At 42.2% G+C, this 24,778-nt stretch overlaps 1 protein-coding gene across 2 annotated transcripts in view; it reads right to left on the bottom strand.

Annotated features, from left to right (window-relative positions):
* BAZ1B (bromodomain adjacent to zinc finger domain 1B) overlaps nt 1–24,778 on the bottom strand; it is a 53,570-nt gene that overhangs the window by 8,784 nt on the left and 20,008 nt on the right. For both annotated transcript variants that reach the window (XM_082776517.1, XM_082776516.1), the window contains exons 8-15: nt 17,339–17,477; nt 16,719–16,849; nt 14,937–15,048; nt 8,415–8,513; nt 7,836–8,013; nt 6,659–6,844; nt 2,283–2,430; nt 317–464 (exon numbers count right to left, since the gene is read on the bottom strand). In XM_082776517.1, the coding sequence (XP_082632643.1) occupies nt 317–464; nt 2,283–2,430; nt 6,659–6,844; nt 7,836–8,013; nt 8,415–8,513; nt 14,937–15,048; nt 16,719–16,849; nt 17,339–17,477 (1,141 nt within the window). The remainder of the gene's footprint in view (nt 1–316; nt 465–2,282; nt 2,431–6,658; nt 6,845–7,835; nt 8,014–8,414; nt 8,514–14,936; nt 15,049–16,718; nt 16,850–17,338; nt 17,478–24,778) is intronic.

Below are 24,778 nucleotides of genomic sequence, written 5' to 3'. Positions count from 1 at the left end.
CAACCCAGCAAGATGCTCTGTCAAACAAAGCAACAGTCTTTATTACATAGAATTTTGGTTCATGTTTTGTGCATGATTCCACTGCTACACTGAAATTACTTATTAAAATGACTGAAGTTGTCATGGGTCAGTACAACACAGGCGTGCTAAAGTTACAGCCTGAAAAAATTGCTTTTCTATTGTTCTGGTGCTATTGAATTAACTTGACTATTTCAATCCTTTTAAAGAAGCTGTTAAATGCTTTTTGTGTTATTTTGTGGAAGCATGGCTAGAACTCTGCATCAATGATAGCACGAAGGAAAGGAGCACCACTTACCTGCCCCGTGAACCACGCCTGGCAGTGGAAGGCTGACAAGCTGGGCACTGCCATTCACCATCTGGTATCTCATAGAGTGCCGGTCTCAGACAGAACAGGTGGAAGGCTTTGTTACACTCATCGCACAGGATCAGCTTGTCATCCTCACCTAGAAGAGTGCAACTTACTTGTAACCAAGTGTCATAGCCTTGCTCAACCTGTGATGCAGAAACTGCCACAGGGCTAGAGATCAGAAAGCAAGAGAAAAACACAAAATGCCCTCTCATGACAGGGACCCTTCCTCTCAGTTTCCACTGCAGTGGAAACAAGCAGCATTTGAATTACATACAACAGTGTAACGTCCCTCAACTCAAATGAAATCTTTGCAGGCCAAAGGCAGAAACCTGCCAAATACGTTCCACCCAGACTAAATCTCAAACCAAACATAGGGAAAGAATTATGCTGCAGAGATGCCCAAAAGCCTAGCAAGAAGCTAGGAACGTAACCATTCTTATTCTAGCCTCAATCTGATCAACTTGCACAGCTTCTTCTTTCTACTTAAGGCAGCAAGCCCACAGGGGAAAAAAAAAAAAAGTGTATGCAGCAGAACTAAGTTCTCTGTGCTTCTCAGTGATACAGGGAAACAAGAACGTAGTTCTGAGCCAGTTACTTCATTTACTGAGAAAAAAATAATAATAATAATGCAGAGAGCTTGACAGCATGTCTCTAAAATGCCAGTTTTCAAGTTCTGTGAAACTCTAGTCTGTTAGTCTCAGGTAAGCCTCCCCTTACATCTGCCTAGACTCCCCTTCTCAGCAGCAGACAGGACAGTTTACACATTGGTTTGGATGAGGCTCCATAGTGAAGAAGGACATTGCACCAATTCATCTCTAATTTCTTGAGAGATGGACAGCATAGCCAATTGGTAAACAGAAGTGGCCTACCATTCCCCCAGGGGTGTCTGCTGCTAGTGTTTCAGCAAATACAGAATGATACAAAGAGCACACAATGAGGCAGAACGTGCTACCAAGCTCTTTTGTCCAAGCTTCCATCCAAAAGGAGGTTATGGCAGAACAATTACTAGTACTCCACTACTGGTGACACCCTCCCTAGCTTTCCCCTCCACCTGCATGACTCCAAAGCCCTTCATCATGTCAGGCACACAGAGAAGATGGTCTCTTGTCACCTGTTCAGGTATTTCCTGAACAAGAACAACTTCTTTACCGAAAGGGTTGTTAGACATTGGAACAGGCTGCCCAGGGAAGTGGTGGAGTCACCATCCCTGGAAGTCTTTAAAAGACGTTTAGATGTAGAGCTTAGGGATATGGTTTAGTGGGGACTGTTAGTGTTAGGTCAGAGGTTGGACTCGATGATCTTGAGGTCTCTTCCAACCTAGAAATTCTGTGATTCTGTGATTCCCCAGCCTTACCAGAGCAGCAGCCAAAGGCAGATAGATTCATTTCTCTGCTCTCACACAAGAGACATTTTGCTTCTTCTAGCTCAGCAAGCACTTCTACTTCCACTATAGCCTCAAACTAGCATCATTCCACTTCTCTCTCCTATTGAGTTACAAAATGCATTAATCTTCCTAACCTCTTCTTGCTTGTTACTTCTGTAAGAGATAGGAATAACTGACAAGGCTCAGAGACCCATTGACTATTTCAACTCAAAAATTAAACAGGGAAATGGACAGTGGCACAAAAGTTCCCAGAAGTATTTGTAGATGACTTGTGTCCAAGTACTGTAAATATTCAGGGAATAGCAGCTCTGCAATGTTCTGCAAGACTTTTTACTGGTTTCATAAGAATGGTTTATTGGAGTCAGGGTCAAATGCTTCTGTGAGATGAATGCTTCTGTGTAAATTCTCATTTTTAAAACTCAAAATACAGCCAAAGCAAGTGACAACAACATGGGCATGTTGCCTAAGCAAGGCATGGAGAGGTGTCAGCGTCCGACTGTTACGCAGGCGGGGGGCAGGAATGCATACCTTTTTTGCGACACACTTTGCATCTGGCATTCTCTGCCGACATATCCCACTTGATACAGGCATCCAGCATCCCGAGCAGCACATGCATACGGGAGAAGGTCTGGGCCTCTCGGATTGCTGTCTTCCACTTCTCCATGGCTGAAGCAACCTGCAGACAGACCTAACAACTTACAACGAAGCACACAGACACACCTCACTACAGTCTGAAGATGTTTTTAACATCCTTTATCTGGGGCCCTTAATAACCAAAACTCAACTTTATTTTTTTTCCTTCTCTATAGCCTCTGCAGTCCTATTTGTGGTTTATCCATAGTCAGCCTTACTGGAATAGGCAATTTGTTCATAGTAATACAGCCCCTCTGCATTTTATAGCCAAGATAAAACAACCTATGTGAACTGCACCAAATTCTTATTCTGAAAGTCTAACCCAAATAATCAGCAAGCTAAGAAATTAAAAAGCAGAAATCTAGCACTACAAAATGTAGGATGAAAGTCAGTAGACAGCTGGCAGTACCACTTGAGCGTGGTGGATTGGAGCAGCCTGTACTGCCCTCCAGTGGGTACTGCAGAGAGGCTCGAGCCCATCAGCAAGATCCACCACTTGGTCTTCTGAGCTGCTCAGCTGGGAAAGTAGACTGTGATAGCAACTACTACCAGATTTGACAGCCCCAAATATGAAAACAGCACCTTTCCTGAGACAAGATGTCTTCAGCACAAGTGAAATCCCATAACTAGCTGCAAGTGAGGATGAGAGCATTAAATCTGAGATTTATACCTAGTCTGCACATAGCAAGCTTCATATGAAACCTCAAACTCAGCTCTGAAGGTTTAGAAAAAAACATTACAGTGGATCGGAAATGCACCAGAACAGAGAAGTAATCCAGAGCCATTGCATGTTCAACTCAAATATTAATCCTCTGCTTTTTAACAATGAGGTGATGGCCTAGACATGACAGGGAGATAATAGGACTCAAGTTAGTGTTGTAACACAGGAGAATGAAAAAACAAACACTGAAGTGTCAGATGGGAAAAACTAAACTCTGCAGCTGACAGCAATTTGGGAGCCAAACAAAACCCAGGAATTTTGCAGAGTTGCACATTCTCCTCCCACTGAATTTGAGGAAGCACAGTGTATATTAGATGTTTGGAAAAACAAACTGTTCTAATAAGCCAACATCCTTGCTGTCATTGCTAGTGTAGAACCTGGAGCCCAAGACATTCAAGACAAATGGAAACCTCCACAGCCTGCTGTGGCAGATTACACAGTGCTGTGCTATTTCTTTGCAGAACATTGTTGAGGTGCTTCACATACTGTGTAATTGATTTTCCAAGTAACTGTTCCATGGGTTTTGCTCTTAACATACTGGGTAACTGCTGGGCCAAGATAAATCTGCAAAAGCTGTTGGCACGGTTGGTTAGATTTTTCTCCCCAAGCCTACAGAATTTAACAGATTTTCAGCCTTGCTTCCCAAGCACCATGAGACTCAGGCATTTTAGCAGTACCATTATCAAGGGAGTTCAAATTGCCAAGTAGGCAAAACAGGAGACTGAAACAAGTTACTTAAATAACCTCCCAGCTGGAAGGGAGTGTTCTAGCACAGAAAACAAACGCAAAACAAAACAAACAACAACGTAAAACTACCAGAGGCAGCCTCAGTCACATTGCAACTTGAGACTGACAGAAAATGTCTACTTTGGTAAAGATGGACAAACCTCTGGCTAGGATACCAGATGAGAGGCTTCCTAAGACAGTAAGAGAGAAAAATCCCTCTGAACAGTTGAAACCATGAATGCTTGATTGTGAAGTTGCTCTGAGATCTTGTCTGCCATCAGGGCCTGGTGCACTCCAGTGATACAGGTGAAAAGTAGTGCTCTCCAGCCTGCTCCTTTGTGAACATTCCCAACCAGCAAGCGGCAGGGGTGGATAACCCAACAGTTCCCTTTGCTACTTCCCTGTCCTATTCTAGGGCACTGCAGAGTGCTACCACCTCCTGAAGTGGGAACATTTGCACAAACTTGGAGGCAAAAGATACATTTTCAGAAACTGCCATAAGCCAGGTCTACAATGCAATCTTTCGCCACTCAGCAGTGGTGCTTTCTAGCTACGTAGCCGAGCCAGCAGGAACCCTTAGTATAGACAATTATGTCAGCAAACGGGTGCCTGTTAAGCCATAACTTGCTTCTCACAGGGAAAATGAGACAGAATGATGCCACAAGACTGCAATTTCTCTGGTGTAGTCAGCAAGCACACTAAGTTTTTTGCACTACAGCTATACTATATTTTACCCGCTGTATACTCAGTGCAATTCTGGCTCTAAAAGACTTCAGAATTATTGTCCTGTACAGGACATTTGTTTTTAAAAGCCTACCAGTCAGGCTTCTTCAACAGATAACTGCATCTAAAATCTGGGCTGCCCTTTTAAGGTCATGTATAACAGTTTTCTGCAATGGTAAAAAGAAAGCTTATTCCATGTAATCTGAGGTAAGGAAAACAAACAAACAAGTTGAGCATTCCCTGTGCAACCATGATTGTCTAGGAAACTCTGAGCCAGTTAAAGAAGTCACTGCACTACGTAAATGTTCCAGAGACATCAGCGCAACACAAAAGCCAATGCTCCAGAGGGGGATCTGCAACACCACGCACTTGGGCAATACTGAAATCTATGCCATGCTGCTATAAGGCTGAGTTGTATAACAAAGTATGCAGCCACATTAGACAAATTGGGTAATACTAGAAAAAGTAGTAAGTTATTTTGAATTTAAGTCTTGCAATATTCAGAAAACCTACTGTTCTAGCTGGTTTTCAGATGAAGAAATTACTAATCAGTATGTTTCAGTCATACAGAGCATTTTGTCTAACCAGGCTACTGTAGCTGAAAGTTATGAAATTGCTAAAGTGAAGCAAATTACAGAAACCTGGCCTTGCTAAAAAGAATGATGCTCTGCAACCACATCATCAAGTAAGGGAGCAAATTTCTAAGGTAGAATGGAAAAACTAATCAAACACTCATGATTAAAATGGACCAATTTTCTGACAAGTAAGAACTCAGGTTTGAAGTCTAACATAGCTCTAGTATTAGAAGGGAAGTGACAAGGGCTCAAATACAGAACTCACATAGCTGAATTACTATTCATTTAGATATTGTAGTAAATCTGATGTTATCCTTAAAGTATACCCTACACATATAACCCTTACAGTTACAGCTGTAAGACACCTGGGAGTAAAGCACAATATGGTGTTGCTGTAGATAAAGGAAATGTCATGATCCAGATCCTTTCTGTCCCAGAGATTACTGATTCTTATAGCTCTGTATCCTGCTGAGGGCTTTCAGGATAGGGTAGCCTCCCATTCTCATTATAATAAGGACCTGAAAATTCAACAAAGTTAATAAAATTTTAATACTTCATTACAGCTGAAGAATGTGAAAATTTCTAGTGCCTATTCAAACATCCTGCTAACATGGCAATGCCACGGCATAACAAAGACTTGATGTTCAAACAAGGGTTCAGCATATGCTGACAAGAGCTTTTAAAACAGAAATAAAAAAAAAAAAAACACCAACACTAGTCAAGCACCCATTATTTAATTTCAACCTGCTGTTTTTTTTTTTAACCTGTTGTTCCAGTTCTGGTCTTGCCTACTTCTGCTTAAGTCTAAGTATCCTCAGCACTCGTATCCCTCATAGGATGAAATACTGGTACAGCTCAACTGCCTGAAGGACCCTACCAAAGCCTCTGCAGTTCCCCTCCATTCCTTCTCAGCTTTGAATTGGGAGGCTATGCCAGTACCCCCATGATATCACTTTTCTCACGCAGGCAACATAAAGCTCTTTCACCCAGATGTCCACACAAGTTGGGTGTAGCCCCCAGGTTAGCATCTTCTTCTGTGGGTGTCTCTACACATAAGACTTGGTCATCTTCTTGCATAACACTGATATGTACCTGAACCTAACTCCCTTGCAGTCAGTAAAACCTCAGCATGTCTCTTTCTTTTTATGGAAGAAAGCATTAAGCCACCATCAGTCCTCTCTAATGGATACAACTCCTGTTAAGTTCTCTACAAATGTTTTGTAATATGCTTTTATTCAAGTATCCAGTTTTTGTGAGGAGCTCCCCCAAAAAAGTCAAGTACTCGACCCATTTCCTGTTCATAGAGAAATCATTAACTGCAGTTACACAGTACAATTTTTACTTTGGTAATACCTTTACTTCTCAAAATAACCGGGAAACATCTGGCCCCATAAACAAACCCACTGCACTCTAAGCTTGCAATGGGGAGAAGCTGCACGGGATATAGTACCATATGAAATGTAATACAACTCTTCTTTAAGCAGAAGCACTACAAGACAGAAACAGAGCCCTGAAATGAACAATACCTTAGCTTCTTCTGCCATTTTCTTGTCTTCATCAATCTCCTCAGCCTTGGCAATATAGTCCTCTCCTTGATGTTTCCTCCTCTTCTGCTTGGGGGCCATGAAGCCTTGCAGAAACTTCTTAATAACACCAGCTTGGAGTGCAATCACACACTCTCCAAAATCCTTCAAGCTCTCTAGTGAGTGTACCTGATAGAAAGAGCATACAATCACTTAACATTTGGACATCACTCTCTGTGCTTTTTAGGTGTTTTTGTCCTGCAAATGGATATGTAGGATACTTAATGCAGCATTGCTAATCCCACTCTTGGTTATGGAATCAGCATATTACCACTGCTTCTGCTAGAGTTCACACACAGCATACACGCATTCACGTATAGAACAGGAATGTTTATGTTAGTTCAGAAAAAAGCATGATGCTTTGGGGTGTGTGGAGGGGAAGCAATTCTTCCATTCTTTTAAACCCTTCACTTTTCCCATCATTCACTTAACGTTGAAGGTCCCATATAGAAAAAGAAGTTTCTGCAGTGACTCAGAATGTAATTTAACAGATTATTAACCATTCCAAGATAGACACCATCATCCTTTGGTACAGGAGCATACAGTAGATGTAAGACTGTGTATTCTACCTATACCCATGACAGGTTTATCATGTCCTAAAGGCACACAACACACCAGAAATGCTTATGTGATTAAGGCCAAACATAGTAACTTCCTTGTGCTGACATACTTCTTGTATGTAACATAGTAACTTCCTTGTGATGACTTTAACTTCTGGAAGTGGAGCACAAACATTATCCCAAACCTGAAGTGGTCTGAATTTATGAAAATTGACAAAACAGAAAAAAGCTGTCTCAACAAAACATTCTGGCTCTGACACAGAAGCTAAAAAGCAGCTACAAAGAGCTCTGCTAAAGCTCCATAAAGAAGTCCTCCACCAGATGAGGGAAACAGGACAACTTCACAGCTGAGCAGGACACCTACCTTCAAAGTTATAATTCACCTACACCAAAAGGACCTCAAGCCAGTAGCTATGTAAACTTGAAACATCAGTTAAGAAAGAGAGAATATACAAGAAATTTGATTTTCCTGATCCTCTTTTTAAAGGAGAACCAAAGAGTCAAAACCTTCCAAAGATAGTATGAACTGAGTCTTTCCTAGTACTACTTTGTTCACTCACTCTTGCTTCAAATTCTGGTGTCACATCAACATATCCCAGCCCTCCTTTCTGCAGACGAGTTGCGACCTCAATTAGATCACTTCGGAGGTAGTTCAATAGTTCCTGGTTGCCGTCACAGGATTTGAGGCCCAGGTTCTGTTTCCGAGCCAAATGGATAGAATGTGTGATGTCCTGATACCTGGAAAATCAAGAAAAAACTTTGAATACATGCAGACCAGTGTCTTGTAAGGGTGTTGGGGCATTCAGTGATCTACATGCTCCACCAGTGCAGAACGTTCTTTGAAAGATGCTTTAAAGCATGGGGCAGTTCTGCTTCTGCGGGTAAAACAGCACTGCCTTTGCTTCCAGTTGCAGGGAGCAACTTAAAGAGAGACCAACCTCTTTACAAATTTAAGCTTTGCTTATCAAGTAATATTTACAATATCATCTAAGAAGGAACAATTTCTCAGTATCCTCCCCTCTTCAGCAGATACACAATCAAAGCAAAGTGCTGAATGCTGCCCCAGGAATTGAAAACTTGGTACAATAATGATGTGCTTTGACATTGAGAAGAGACACAGAAAAGAAACAATAAATAACCTTTTCTCCAAACGTTCCTTCAGCTGACTCTCTCTCACTCCTTGTGGGTGTAGGCAATCTAGCAGCTCATCCAAATCCTTCTGATTGTCACATAGAAACCTGAAAGATACATTACCTGATTTTGGTGCATGTTCTATCTCTGTGGCAACGATTCCTTCTTTTAAACAGTTCTCAAATATCAGTAGACAGGAATGACAATTAACTCATATCAAACCCCATGGAGTAAGGTGAAAAACTTCCAGTAATGCTGGCATAAGCATTCTAAGAGAGGCCTCATTTCAAGGTTCCCAAATGTAGCTAATTCCAGAGTAACAAAAACACAAAACTGATTTGTAGAGTTTTTTTCCTGCATTAAGTTTATTCAAACATTGGCATCTGAATTTAGTCATCTACCCCAGGGATTAGATTCACTAAATTGCAGTCAGTTTAAGTCACCCAAATCACATTTTTGATGCACTAGGAAAGATTAACATGCTTTGTACTGCATAGTATGACAATTTAATCATTCTTTCTGCAGAACTTTCAACTTATGTCTTTCACCCAAGAAGTCTCTAGAATGTCAGTTTATACCATGACTGCTGATGTTACAGATTTGAGACAGTGAAGGCTATGCCCTCTGCAAGTGTAGACCTCCTTCCTAAGAAACCTGCATTAACTTGAAAGCTTTAATATAGCACGTGAAAACTATATTCATTAGCTTTAAACCTTTTTGCTCAGAAAGTCCCTCAGGAGAGCAATGTTAATCTGCAGTTACCTGAATCTAACAGGGCTACACTTATGCAGTTCTCTACAAAAGGCATTTTCAGCAATTCCAGAGTACAACCAAAACACTAGTTTCAATGCTGGTTTGTAGATTTAAAATAGCTTTGAGACAACCTGAGACCCTGTGTCTTTTTTCTTTTTTTTTTTTTTTTCCCTTCAACACTTTTCTGTGATTTCATGGAGCCTTCTCACCTCAGACATGCATGTGTGCTGGACAGAGGTGGGAGAATTAGTATACAATCTGAGTTCCAAAGCACATTTACAGAAAATATGGAAAATATGCATCTAATAGATGATCACTCCTTAAAACAGGGATCTAATGGAATAGCAAAGTCAACCTTAAATGGAATCAACTGCAAAGGATCACTATGTGATCCTTACCAGACACAGAGAAGACTCCAGTTTTAGTTTTTCTTCTTGGGCACAAGCTCAGATGAACCAAGCAACAACTAGAGAAGGATGCTGTCCTGGCTCTTGTAGAATAACAGTATCTGCAATAGTTTCTTTTTCTGGCAGAAATACTTACTAAATATTGTATCTGAAACAGAAGTATTTTGGAGTTCTAGCATGCTCATATTACAGTAATGGCCTGACAACCTGCATTTCTTTGGTAAATTAATCACTCTAATAAAATACAGGATTGATTGTTTAAAAATGGAAGAAAAATGGTTCCTTGCCAGTCATCTGCTTCAGTACACTCCAACCCTGCAAGGCATCCTCACTGTGCACAGAGATCAAATCTTTTGGCCACCTCTACCTTTTGCACACCCTCTCTACAAGAAACAGGACAGAGCAGGTCCAAATATCAAAGGTATTTCACCCACCGGAGCCTAGTGCATGCACTTCAAAAGCATGAGCTTTTGGGCTGTTCATGGGATCCAACAGACATTCACACAAACCCTTAACAGCCCTAAGTCAAACAACGTAACTCCTGTCTTTTGCTAACAGATACCACTCATGGTAACACATTAGCATTCCAAGGTCTACCGAGAGACCACTGCAAAAACTAACATTTCTAACTCTACCAGACTTCATTAAATAGAGAAATTTCGCTAGAATATTTGATATCAAATTGCTTCCAAAACCTTGGGGAAAATCTCAAGATTAATCCTAAACCATATTTCAGTGTGAAGAACCTGTCACGGTATGGGAATGGCATAAGTCAAGCTTCAAAACAGTTGTCCTGTAGATACCCAGCAGATTACTGTTTCTCAGCATGTTGAGGTTGCCTAGGTCATGATGAAAAAGTATTGATTGCTGCAAGTGATACACCATGGGATCCAGTTAGAAAATACCTGAAAAGACACTACTGCCCAAGCTTTCTCAGCTTTCCCTCAAGAGTACAAATCTAGAGAATTCCCTGCACAGTTTTCTTCTCTAATGAAGATGGAAGGGCACTGGAAATGGTTAACATATGGCACTTAGATTCTCCAGTTACATGGTTTGGGGAAAGACAACACAGGCTGCTGGCCAGAGTGAGAAAGCAGATAACATCCTTCTAAGAAAGGTAGGAAGGGCTAAATCCTAGCACAACTTTGTTTCTGCTGAAAAGGAAACGGGACAGGAAAAGGAGGTCATCTGCAACATGCACTTGAGCTTTCCCAGTCCTCCCTGTGAGTAAGAACTGGACTTCTAGGAGCAGGTACTCTTCTACATCAGGTTGAACTCAAATGCACATACTATAAACACATTAAAGAGGTACCTGTGTTTGTCTGGTGGTACCTTGCTGCTTTGTACAGCCCCAGCTCCTGATTCTCAAACCAACGCCATACATTCCCTACCCCCTGAAGGAACCACGTACACCTCCAGCTAGGGCTCAACCAGCATGACTCTGGGAGCATGGACATGATAAAATAGGGCTAGCATTTTAACTGGGGGAGGCAACAAGGCTGTGAGACTGCGAGTCTTGATAAGAGGGAAGGGGAAGTAATTGGTGCCATTAATGTGGCTTTACACAGAGCTTATGCATAGTAACACAATCCAGAATATAGGGAAAGACATCTGTGGTAGAGTCAAGACCAGATGAAGGCCTTCAAACTGACCTGAAAGGGGGAAACCTGTCTGGGGTAATAGCTTCCTGCATCCCTAAGTAACAGCCGTGATTCTTTTCTTATGTATCTGGCAGAGCAAGCCACCAGACTGGTCAGCAATCGTAACAGAAGGGACACAAGACACAAGTCAAAAGGAGCTATCAGTATTCATTCAGGTTGAATATTCCCACATGTTCTCGGGCTACAGGCTGCAAGGGACAGAAAGAAAGGTATAAAATCTGGACTGCAGACTAGGGAATGAAGAAATCAAGAGGACAACATCTCGAGGAGCCCAGGATCAGTACCTGCTCTGGAGGGTTGGTAGAAACAGGGAAACTCCAACTGTAGAATATAGTCGTGAGAATGGAGTCTGTCAGCACCCACTCATGGTTAACTCAAATTGTCTGCTGAGGGGAGCCGCCATATCATGGTGTATTCCTAATAGATGAAGAACAACGGGAGTTACTCTGCAGAGATGCCACTATTTTTAAAATTCAACTCCTTTCTGACCAGGATGAGTGAGAAGTCTCCTGCACAGTAACATACCGCAAAGGTTTAAATTAACTTGAATTTCTTGCAGGAAAGGCAGACGTGTACATTTCAAGGACCATATGTCCAGAGGCTTTATAAGATTTTTCTTTTTTTAATAAGCATCAACATCAGTGAAAGTGGTGTATGATATGGTACTGGTTCTTCCATCTGGATAAGACAGAAGCTAGACAAATAACCACACATTTATGATTCTGAATGAGAACAATGACTCACTTCTAGGATGGAACAGTGAGTACTCTTCTTCTGGGTGCAAAGTACTGAAAGCAGAAACCACTTCCACGAGACACTGTTTCTACAGCTCTTGGTGGACATATGGATTCTATTGCACCCTTCATCAATATCCTACAAGCTCCCAGCCTCAATGAGAAAAGAGGCAGGACTGAATTACAACCATTCATGGAGTTAATTTGGTTTTCATTCCAAAGACTCAATCCAAGTATAGCAGGGTAAAGCTAAAGGTATTTATTCTACATGAGGCTAAACTTAATCCCATTTTAGATATTCTACTACGAAAGAGACAGGTGACAGGAATTAAAGAAGAACACAAAGAAATGGAACTTCCTATGTACCACATGCTAACATTATGAATTCAAGATGAACCAGCCCTTGCATCCAAACAACAGGGCATGTAGGTATCCAAGGACTTCAGTACGGTTTGAGGTCTTCTCACGCTGTGCAAGGACAATGTGCAAAATGCAGCCAAGGAGGAGACAATTCCCTAATCACCTATGCTCATGGGAGTCCTTGAGACAGGCAAGATTGATGATGGCAATCATCAGAGAGCAAAAATACTACTATAGTAGGAATATGGATTTCCTCAGAGGGAAGTTCTAGTTGCTGACTATAACAAGTGATCTCAGGCTGTCACCTCTTTTGGGGGAAGGTACGTCAGCTGATCAGAAGTAATTTCCCCCTTATTTCAAAAGAAAACCAAAACCAACCAACCAACCACAAACCACTGTAATTTGCTAGTTTGGTTTTCTGATCTGTTGTTTCTGCATCAAAAGAAAATACTTTCTTAAGGAGACTTCTCAATTCTCCTCTAGCACTACTCTCTATCTCCCTGTTGAACATACACAGAGTATTTCTATAATCCTTATATGAACCATAGTGAGAATGTTTTCTTATTGTTGCTACTGTTCCCCCCCGAAAGTTTTCTCAACCTTTTTTCACCCCAACGGTAAGAGTCAGCACCTAGTATGGAAACTTTAAGATGATCTTTTTGAAAGCATTCTAGGCTTTTAGCTGCCAGTTTAAGCTTTATAATAATCATTAAGCTTCTTAATTTTTTGTTCTCTTTGTAATACAAGAATGCTAGATCTAAGCATCCTGTGGTCAATTCTTACAAAGTCTCTCTTCAACAACACAATATAATTCAGTCCTGAGACTATACAGGAGCTGGTTCAAAAAAGCTTTTTCTCCTGATTTGTATGACTAGTTACTCCATAAGACACTTGTACCTAAATCAGTCTTTCTCAGCATGTGAGTGAGAGTTGCCAACCTGATTAAGCAATTCAGCAGTGTAACTTCAAGTGCTATGCTTTTTTAAACACAGACTGGTTACAAATTATAGGGATTCTGTGTTACTTAGCTCATCTGATTTGGCTGTATGTTGTCTTCAATTCATAGCAACATGCATTAATAGTTTAAACTATGGTTTTCTATTTATAATTTGTCTTTCTACTGGTAGGCACCTTGCCAACTCTGCTAAATGAATTAGTATTAGAAGAGGTAGTTAGAAGGAGCTGAAAGAACTTTCTTGTGGATCATACAATCTATGATCTTCTGTTCAGCACCCACACCCTAGGAATGCTCAATTTCTTGAACTTTGGCGATACGATGAGATGTGCCAAGGACTAGACTGAGAAAGGGGTGGAGATTCCCTATGGCAATGTTAGACAGAGTGAAGGCATGCAGAGGGAACTGCTATCTCCTACACCTCCCTGTCAATGGAAGAGAAAGGATACAGCCATATTAGGAATCAGTGATTCATCTAAACCATCAGCATTGACCAAGATGTCCACTAATTTCAATCTCTTTGATAGTTCCTGATGGGAGAGCATGAACATGTAAAGTATAGTAAAGTATTGCTGACTTCAGTGGAACTACGCTTTGGAGCTAAACTCAAAACTAGTGAAATTTAGCAAAGATGAAGTAATCCCACTTTGTGAGTCACCAATGGAAAACTCCAGAGAAAAGCCACTGGTAACAGAGGAGCTGAAGGAACAAGTACTTTGTGAGAATTACTTCTCAGGCTTACCTAAAAACACCTTCACAGTCTTTCACAGGTAGTTTAAGTAGGTAAAGATGTAGCCAATTTCTCTTCTCTCGTGGGAACACTGCTAATCACTCCTTACTACACAAGGCAAATGGTTGACAGATTTTCTTTAAAGACTTTACTAGAGCCAATCACTGGATTAAGTCACAATCAAACACACTCAAAGGCAAACTGTTTAGATTTGATTCACTTAGAAGACATGTTGGTAGCTATTGCTTGGCACTGGGAATTATTAAAGGGAAAACAGACTGTTCACATGTAATAATAATTTCCCTAAGCTAAAATAATCATCAGTAGCAACAAAAACAAAAAAATCAATTCCATGATATGGTGCTATCGGAGAACAAATGAATTCCACCAACATGCTATGCTGGTGGAAAGCAAGAAAGCTAACACTAAAACAGAACTGAGGAATGACTCCACATCGTAGTGCAAGAACATGCAGGATGTCTGGCCCCAAACGTATCAATGAAAACTAATTTCACATGCTCGAGGACCCCATGTACTACAATTCAGGTCTGCTGAGACAAGCCACGAAAGAAAACCTGGACAGTTAGATAGGTCACTGCTCCCCCAGCTTTTTCAAAATACCACAGCAAATCTTTTCAATTAACAATTCTTCTGATTATAAAATAGATAAAATCAGTACATCAGTGGTATTTTACTAGGTTAATCTATACTGGCTCTAAGTCACATTGATTAGAATGGTTCTACTGCCTCTTGGATCAGGTGCTCTATTAGCCATTTGCTACTAGCAACAGAGGCCTGACAGCCCAATAAACTCATTCGACTGTTAAGTACTGAAAAAACATTAGGTATATAGGCGCTATTAAATGACATCTGTTTAGTTTCCTTGACCTTTATATTTTAATTACTTTACAGATATAAAGCACGTATTACCATAAGTTCTGTCCCTGCTTGGGCGCTGTGGTCTCTGCAGGAAGGTCCACAGCATGTACAGATCGGTGAAGTGCACTCCCTCTGCCGTCTGTGGCTGTGCTCTTCCGCTTGTCTATAAAAGAAGAGCACAAGCTCAAATGTATTCTCATTCATGCTTCTCCTCAGACACAAATTTTATTTTTCAAAAACTAACCTAACTTTAGTTAAATATTTATGATCAACACCTAGTCTAGCAGTACATTTTCCAGAGAAAACTACTCCAGCACTAGTTTGCTAAAGCTCACAGTATAAGCATTTGTAGAAATACAGATAAATAAAGAAAATATTATTGAATCATTAAGCATGCACACAGAATTATAAAAAACATTCCTACTATTTCAAATATGTACTAGTTTCACTCTTTAGCTATACACTGACAACATACTTTTAAATTTGAAGGTGATACAAATAGGATGCATTTATATTTCTGAGCATCTTACCCCAACAGTCTGATATGGATCTAACACTTTGCTCATTAAGTTTCAAATGGAAAGTGTTAAAAATCTTTGCGTAATAGCTCAGTAAATACATAGGCAATACTTGATAAACTAATACAGCTGGAAGCAAGGTGGTATACAGGAACATTGGCAGATCAATATTTGAGCAAATTCACATAAGAAAATAAACCCATTGAGCATCACTGAATGATACAACTTCTAACACAACTCATCCAAGATGCAGAAGGCTGGAAAGTTACACTGGATGAAATATCACCGTATGTTTGCCTTGTTTTATTACAGATGTCTACTCTGACCAATGTATAAGACAGGATACCACCAAAGAAGGGCTCTCTGATTTAATTCAGTATAACCTGTTGCACATAGTATTGCTGTAGATGAACTCAATGACAGCCTATGTTTCAAATGCAACAAATTATCAGGACTGAAACTGCAACTATTCTTACACTACAGTATGCTCTTCTGTACCACAAACACATAACGTTATGCTTCACCCCCCCCAACAGAAGAATTTTTGAGCATGTCCAAATTTTGCCTGCAATACTCAGCTACCCAGGCTTGAAGTCACCAAGACAAAATTGGTGACTAGGAGAGAAAGCACTGGAACTTCAGTTTATCATTGCCCCTCACCAGCACATTTGGAACAAGGTGAACAGCAGGCTGAGAGGACATGTGAGAGGGACTCTTTGCCAAAATGTCCTCAGTCAGTGAGGTATAGGCATCCAGACACCTGCTCTGCTTGACGTTATTGCAGTGGAGTATGTGTGAAAGTGCTGAACAGGCCTATGGTGAGAAGTTTGGCTCATTGCTCCTCTTGATAAACAGCATGTTTGTCCTCTGTGACAAGAAAGCTAATCTGGAAGTTGTGCCACTGGTGGTGCATTAGCATGGTGCTATTAGCATTAGCTGGCTATCCTCACTCCCTGCAACAGGCAATCAACTACTTGTCCGAGAAGTTTGGTACACTGTAGCCCAACAGGTACAGAGTAAAACAGTATGGTTACTACACAGTTGACATCAAATGCTTTTAAAAGATAGGTGATCATATCCCACAGTCCTTACATGGTACAGTGCAGACAGACAGTCTCAAGATCTGCAGCAGTAGCAGGAAATCATAATGAATGAACTCTCCCATGCGCAGGTTTTCTGAGTTCACAGTAAGTTTAGATCAGAGGAAGCCCACAAAGACACTGAGACTAGCCAGTTCTCTCTCAAGTTGACAAACCCATCCCAACAATTAGATAGCAACAAAGGAAACACCCAAAGAGAAGCCAGATGATCATACCTCCTGGGCTGTAGTCCTTCTTTACTTCTTCTTTTTTCTGATGGGGAAGGATGAATCTGTAGTCTATACTGTCATGCACCCAGCCTTTCTCAATGAACAAGCCAGGAACCTCATCCGAAAACAGCCAATACCTGCAGGGCATGGCACACATACATGTTAACAGGTACCTGTCCCCTTTTTTGGCTGCATTTACACACATCCATCGTTATATGCACAAGGAGGAGAGCATGTGTGCCCTCGACTCAAAAGAAACTGAGAAAATCTTTAAGAGCACAGAAATCTTTGAGAAACTAGAAGAGCTTTTATTAAAATCCATTCTAGCAGTCTTTCAGTGTAACAAACAGGAAGAAGGGAAGATCGTAACTAGATTCTTGAGCACTTGAAGTTCTGCTGGCCAGTGGATTGTAACCTCCACAGTCAGCTTTTTCCTTTCCTATGTAAACAAGTGAAAACTGGTACACTCTATATACACAAAAACTAATTTCTGCTCTCCTTCACAGTCCAATGCAGAGAATACTCTCAATATGATACTCCATACCTATCAATTATTTGGAGCTACTATCTGCTAAAGCTACTGTCAAAGGGAACAGCTAGCAGAATGGAATCATTTCTTTTCCTACCTGTTATGATTACGGTCAGTGCCAATTGGGGTCCTGCGCATCACAAGCTTCGCCTTAGCAATTCCATCCTGGAATGTTTTCTCAGCTGCAGCTTTATGCTTCCGGATTCTTTCTTCCTCTGCTTCTTTCTCCATCCTCACTGTTGGAATTAGCATGGAGAAGTATTAGCATTCTTTTACTGTATTTAGACATCAATACTATCTTTTATTTTACTAGGTCAGGTGGGAAAAAATAATTTATTGGTGACTTTACTTAATATTCTTTTAATGCAGCCAGCCACCTTTCATACAATCTTCCACTATCCTTTCTAGAAGAAAAGAAAAAAAAATAAAAATCAAAAGTTATCAAGAAGTTGAGGCATAAGGATGAACCAGCTTTTGGAAAGAGGAAAGTTTGGATAAGAATAGATTGGAGAAAGTATTCATTATTTTTCCTCATAATAGATCACTGAAGTGGCATTTGCTGCTGTGCAACTCTACATAACAAAGACCTTTCTTTAATTACAGCAGAATGTACAATAACAAATTCTGCTCTAGCCAGCTCAAACATTGGGAGCAGTGCAGCAACAACATGACTCAAGTCAGCATGGCTAACAGACATCTGCATCTCTATGACTGTAGCTATGAAGAATGGTCACCCAACAAGCTGACCTACTGAACAAACAGATCTGGCACAATAGAAGCCTCTTCCAGGCACCAACATCTCACAACAGTGACTTAGTCATGTCTCCTAACCATCTCATTCTTTTCCAGATATGCTATGATGTGGAAGAGCATTAAAACAGAAACCGCAGGTTTCTCCCCTCATGGCAGAAGTACTACAATCTCAGTAACTCTCAATAAGCTTTTTTTTTTTGTCAACAAACAATGAAAAACTCAACAACCCTGAAATGGCCTAAATCCTGGCATCACAGGCTCCTTGGGAGAGTCTTACACACAAAACACATTATTTCATATCTCTAGGTAATGAGCAAGAAGAAACACAGCTACTGCCAAGACGCAAAACATTAAGGTCAAGGAGATTTATGTTTCTTTTGTTAGTTCAAAATTCTCTCAAACAACAGGTATACTTCCACAGTGAAGCAGGTGTAACAAGACCGTATGGAAAGGGTGAGCTGGAAAGCGGCAGATAAAAACTGGAACAGAGAGGTTGCATGCTGGTTGCTAGCTCAAGGAGACAGCTGACTTCTTGCTAGGAAACCTTGCTAGGAAGCAGCCCTTTTCCCAGGACTGTTACCTACTCTCTCTTGCAGCCATCTCTGTATCAAGATAGATTTGATAACAGTTGATGAGTAAATACCTGGACCATCTCTGAAGTCCTGCCAATGTAATCAATCCTGAGTGATTAGAGGAAACATGCTGAAAAACACACCCTTGCATTTGTTACACCAGCTCAGTTGATCAGCTTTTATATAATAAAAACAACTATATAATAAAACTAACTCTTGGCAGTCTGTGAGATCGTGCACCAACCAGTGTCCACTAGGCATAGGGATCACTCCAAAAAATTTGTGACAACCCAGATGGAGGGCCTGCCAGAGACTTGGAAGTTCAGGCCTCTGGCTGCAGCAAGTGCCTGCCGCTGCTGTGGGAGGGCATCAGGGAGATTGCCTGTTCTCAGGGGGAAGGTCTGCTCACCATAGTGGCTGACCTCAAGGAAGAGGTAGAGAGACTGACGAGCATCAGGGAGAGTATGAAGGAGATTGCCTGGTGGAGTAACTCCCTGTTGTGCCAGAGAGAAGGGCACTGGGGGAATGCCCCCCAAGAGGCCAGTGGAGCCCCCACCCTGTCAGGCAGAGGGAGAAGACCAAAAAGACAGAAGGGCTGGAAGCGAGTCCCAGTTCAGTGCCACAGGCAACCCCCCTCCCTACCTGCCTCGCTTCCCCAGGTGCCCCTCTGTAATAGGTTTGAGGCCCTTGATCTTGAAGGAGAGGTAGGCAAGGACATGGTAGAAGGCCCACTTATGAGGTCATGTAGGAAGAGGCAGTTGACACCATGCCTCAAGACCAAGACTAGCTCCAAAAAGAAAGAAAGGGTAATCGTAGTAGGAGATTCACTTCTGAGAGGAACAGAGGGACCAATATGCAGAGTTGATTCTTATCACAGGGAAGTCTGCAGTCTACCTGGAGCCCAGATCATGGCTATCACCAGGACATTCCCCAACCTGGTGTGCTCCACAGACTGATCTTCCAGACAGGTTGGGAGGAAGCTGCGTCCTGTAGTCTGAGGGGAATGAAGAAAGAGTTCAAGGCCTTGGGATGGTTGGTGAAAGAGTCCTGCTCAGAAAGAAAGGCCAGCAAGGTGAGGTAGTGGAGTTGCTCTTTACATAAGAGAGCAACTACATTGTATTGAGTACTGTGCAGGGGCGGATGAGGAGTGAGTTGAGAGTCTGTGGGTGAAAATTAAAGGACAAGCTGGAACGGGCGATACTGTTGTCTGTTGTGGGTGTCTGTTACAGGCTACCAGATGAGGAAGGTGATGAGGCCTTCTACAGGCAGCTGATAGCAGCCTCACAATCACAGGCCCTGGTTGTCATGGGGGATTTCAGCTACCCTGACATTTGCTGGAAGGCCTACTCAGCCGGCCATCCACCATCCAGGAGGTTCTTTCACTGTATCAATGATAATTTCCTGATGCAAGCGGCAGATGTGCCAACTAGGAGACGAGCACTGCTGGATCTTGTCCTCACTAACAAGGAGGGGCTGGCTGAAGCAGTGAAGGTTGAGGGCAGCCTTGGTTGCAGCAACCACAAGATGGTGCAGTTCAGGATCTCACGTTGCAGGAGTAGAATACCAAGCAGAATCACAACCCTGGACTTCAGTAGGGTCTTTTCAAGCAGTTGGTAGGGGAAATCCCATGAGACAAGGTACTTGAAGGTACCAGGACCCAAGATAGTTGGTTAGCATTCAAGGACTGCTTCTTCCGAGGAGGAATTTGCCTTTGTTGATGAGGACTGGGTTAAGGACAAATTAAGCAAGCCAGACATCCATAAATCCATGGGTCCTGATGGGATGCACCAACAGGTGCTGAGGGAGCTGGCTGAAGTCATTGCTAGGCCACTCTCCATCATCTTTGGTAAGTTGTGGGAAATGGTAGAGGTGCCTGAGAACTGGAGGAAAGCAAATGTCACTCTGGTCTTCAAAAAGGACAAGAAGAAGGATCCAGGTAACTACAGACTGGTCAGCCTCACCTCCATTCCTGGAAAGATGATGGAACAACTCATGCTTGGCGTTGTCTCTAGGCATATTAAGGATAAAAGGGTCATTGGGGGCAGTCAACATAGCTTTATCAAGGGCAAGTGGTACTTGACCAACCTGATAATCTTTTACGAAGAGTAACCACATGGATAGATGATGGTAAAGCAGTGGACATGGTCTATCTTGATTTCAGTAAAGCTTGTGATACCGTCTCCCACAGCAACCTCACAGCTAAACTGACTATATGTTATCTGGATGATCAGGTAGTAAGGGGGACTGTGAACTGCTTCAAAGAAAGAAGCCAAAGAGTTGTGGTCAATGGGACGGAGTCTAGTCTGTATCCCTCAAGGGTCAGTACTGGGACCAGTGCTACTCAAAACCAGTCACCAGTGGGGTCCCTCAAGGCTCCATTTTAGGGCCGGTACTTTTCAATATTTTTATAAACGATCTGGATGTAGGAATAGAATGTATTTTGAGCAAGTTTGCTGATGACACCAAACTTGGAGGAGTTGTGGACTCGAATGAGGGTGGAAAGGCCTTGCAGAGCGATCTGGATAGGTTGGAGAGCTGGGCGATCACCAACCACATGAAGTTCAATAAGAGCAAGTGCCGGGTCCTGCACTTGGGACGGGGAAACCCTGGCTGCACGTACAGACTGGGTGATGAGACGCTGGAGAGCAGCCCCACAGAGAGGGATCTGGGGGTCGTGGTAGACAGCAAGTTGAATATGAGCCAGCAGTGTGCCCTGGCAGCCAGGAGGGCCAACCGTGTCCTGGGGTGCATCAAGCACGGCATCACTAGTAGGTCAAGGGAGGTGATTGTCCCGCTCTACTCTGCACTGGTGTGGCCTCACCTCGAGTACTGTGTGCAGTTCTGGGCACCACAGTATAAAAAGGACATGAAACTGTTGGAGAGTGTCCAGAGGAGGGCTACAAAGATGGTGAAAGGCCTGGAGGGAAGACGTACGAAGAACAGCTGAGGTCACTGGGCCTGTTCAGCCTGGAGAAGAGGAGGCTGAGGGGAGACCTCATCACAGTCTACAACTTCCTCGAAAGGGGGTGTCGAGAGGCAGGAGACCTTTTCTCCATTAACACCAGTGACAGGACCCGCGGGAACGGGGTTAAGCTGAGGCAGGGGAAATTTAGGCTTGACATCAGGATGGGGTTCTTCACAGAGAGGGTGGTTGCACACTGGAACAGGCTCCCCAGGGAAGTGGTCACTGCACCGAGCCTGTCTGAATTTAAGAAGAGATTGGACTGTGCACTTAGTCACATGGTCTGAACTTTTGGGTAGACCTGTGCGGTGTCAAGAGTTGGACTTGATGATCCTTAAGGGTCCCTTCCAACTCAGTGTATTCTATGATTCTATGATTCAATATATTCATTAATGACTTGGTTGAGGGACTGGAGTGCGCTGTCAGCAGGTTTGCTAATGACACTAAACTGGAAGGAGTGGCTGACATGCTGGAAGGCTGTGCTGCCATCCAGCAGGACAGACAGGCTGGAGAGTTGGGCAGGAAGAAATTTAATGAAGTTTAATGAGGGGAAATGTAGAGCCCCACATCTGGGCAAGAACAACCCCAGAAACCAGTATAAGTTGGGGACTGCCCTGCTGGAAAGCAGTGAAGGGGGGATAGCACCTGGGGGTCCTGGTGGACTGCCAGATGACCATAAGCCTGCACTATGCCCTTGTGGCCAAGAAGGCCAATAGCATCCTGGGGTGTATCAGAAGGGCTGTGATTAGTAGGTTGAGATAAGTTCTCCTCCCCCTCTACTCTGCCCTGATGAGACTACATCTGGAACATTGTGTCCAGTTCTGGGCCCCTCAGTTGAAGAAGGGCAGGGAACTGCTTGAGAGCAGCACAGAGCCACAAGGATGATTAAGGGAGTGGAGCATCTCCCTTAGGAGGAAAGGCTGAGGGAGCTGGGTCTCTTTACCTTGGAGAAGAGGAGACTGAGGGGTGACCTTATTAATGTTTATAAATACATAAAGGGGGAGTGTCAGGAGGATGGGGCCAGGCTCTTCTAGGTGACATCCAGTCGTAGGACAAGGGGCAATGGATGCAAGCCAGAACACAGGAGGTTCTGCTTAAATATGAGACGAAACTTTTTCATGGCGAAGGGGACAGAGCACTGGAACAGTCTGCCCAGGGAGTCTCCTTCTCTGAAGACTTTAGAAACCCACCTGGACATGTTCTTGTGCGACATGATATAGGTGTTCCTGCTCTGGCAGGGGGATCAGACCAGGTGATCTTTCAAGGTCCCTTCCAATCCCTAATGTTCTGTGAAAATCAAATTAAAAGGGCTCCACAAATTTTAATTTGTGATCGCAAGCTAGTTTCTGTCCTTTCATCTCTAGCAGGCTTTGTTAGCTGTGTAAAATTCCAGCTCTCCATTTTCCTTCAACAGACTGTACAGGAGATATTGCTTTATCATGTAGTGATAAAGTAAAAAACAATTAGTTAGTGCTGGGGTAACATGGAAATGGAAGTGACTTGACTTCTACTATTAAGAAGAAAGTACAGATATTAATCACATTATCAATACAGGAAGTTATGTATTGACTTATTTTAAGCAAAGAAAGAACAAAAATATATTTATGCTTTTTTATACTAGTGTTTTTTTAAAGCTGAGAATATCTTGGTAATACTGGCCACAATCTTCATAGGCTTAACTTGAAAGTAGTTAGCACTCAGTTTTATGGATGTGAGTGGTGACAAAGACACCTCTGACTGCAATACATACACACCCACCCACCAGCTAAACCACTGCACTGTAAGTGTTGTCTCAACTGCTCTTTTACTTTCCCCAGAGATATTATCATTATTAAAAAGTAAATGCAGCTGAAATGGTGCAAAAGCTGATACACTCACACAGGCCACAAAAAGCCACAAGAGACAGCTCTCACCGTGGTTATCAGGATTTGTTTTTCCACAAACTGTAATTGCACCAGCCCCTAAGTCTGAAGTCCTTACAGGCTAGCTCAGAGCTGCTAGCTTTGCAGCCCAAACTAGGGCTGCATCAACATAAACCAAGATCTTTGGTACTTTGATGGTACCTTAATGCCTGATTAGCAACTGCTTAACAGATAAAATGTTAGGGTTTGTTGTGTGGAAATTAAGCAATAGGAATTCAAACCTTAATGAAAGGCTGAATCCTTCCTTCCTTGTCTGCCAGAAAAAAAGAGTTTGCTCATAGAAAAGAGAATATTCAGAATGTCTGTGATCTGGGCAAAAGAGTTCAAGCCAGAGCAGTGAAATTCCTTACATTGAATATTAACAAGAGGCTCCTAGACAGAAACTAATATGTGGTAGAAGCTGTACAAGATGTAGCACAAGCGAGCAAGCATCTACTGAATTATCTGCTGACTTCCCTTTAGAGAAGTCATGTGAACAGTTACCTCATTTTATCATTATTACTGAGACTCATTGATTCTGTTGAAATTATTATACTTCTAAGACTTACGTCACTTAGAAGATCTGAAAAGTCTAATTACTTTCAATGCAAGGCACGGTTACTTCCTTAGGAGCCTCAGGTTATTCTGTTATTTATCTATTCTTGTCTGCCTAGAACAAATACTCACAGATTCTAGCTAAGTCATGTAAGCCAAGCTCCATGCAAAATCTTTGTCCCTCAGCTGTCTGAGGGTCTGTCTTATAACATAGACTGCCTATGCTGTTTACTTCCACCTGCTCTGTACCCCCATTTACAAACCAAAGAAGCTGTACCCTGAGGTGCAATTCCATTAGTGTTTCATAATCAGTACACCTTAGCATACACATTCAATACACCACTACATACACAGAGATATTCAAAGTTTGGTATTGCAACTGATGATCTACAGAGGTTTTCAGTTAATGGTTTGTATTTAAAGAATTAGTTATGGAGTTGTATAAAGTGAAAAAAACGTAAGCTGAAATTTGTTACCCATGTCCCAGGAGAAGCCTGCTAGCATCAACCTGACAATGTGCAGAGCAGCAGGGCCAGCAGAACTGTGGGAACTAACTTTTAGGCAGGAAACATCTCCTAGTATATATAACATAGCATATATGTTATATATAACATAACCTGAGTCAGAAGCTGCTTGAACATGGATATATACCTTTTTTTGTTTTCTGCCCCCAAAGCAGTTTCTGTACTCCATCCTTCCCTAGCCTGACAGAATTAGAAAGGTACTATTCAGAAGATACACAAATACAGAATACTAAAATCAATTATTACTTTTTAACATTCCAGATTTTGAGC

This window comes from Aythya marila (genome assembly GCF_965140915.1).
Source record: "Aythya marila genome assembly, chromosome: 20".
In the NCBI taxonomy this organism is placed as follows: domain Eukaryota; kingdom Metazoa; phylum Chordata; class Aves; order Anseriformes; family Anatidae; genus Aythya; species Aythya marila.
This window is presented reverse-complemented; position numbering and strand designations above follow the sequence as displayed.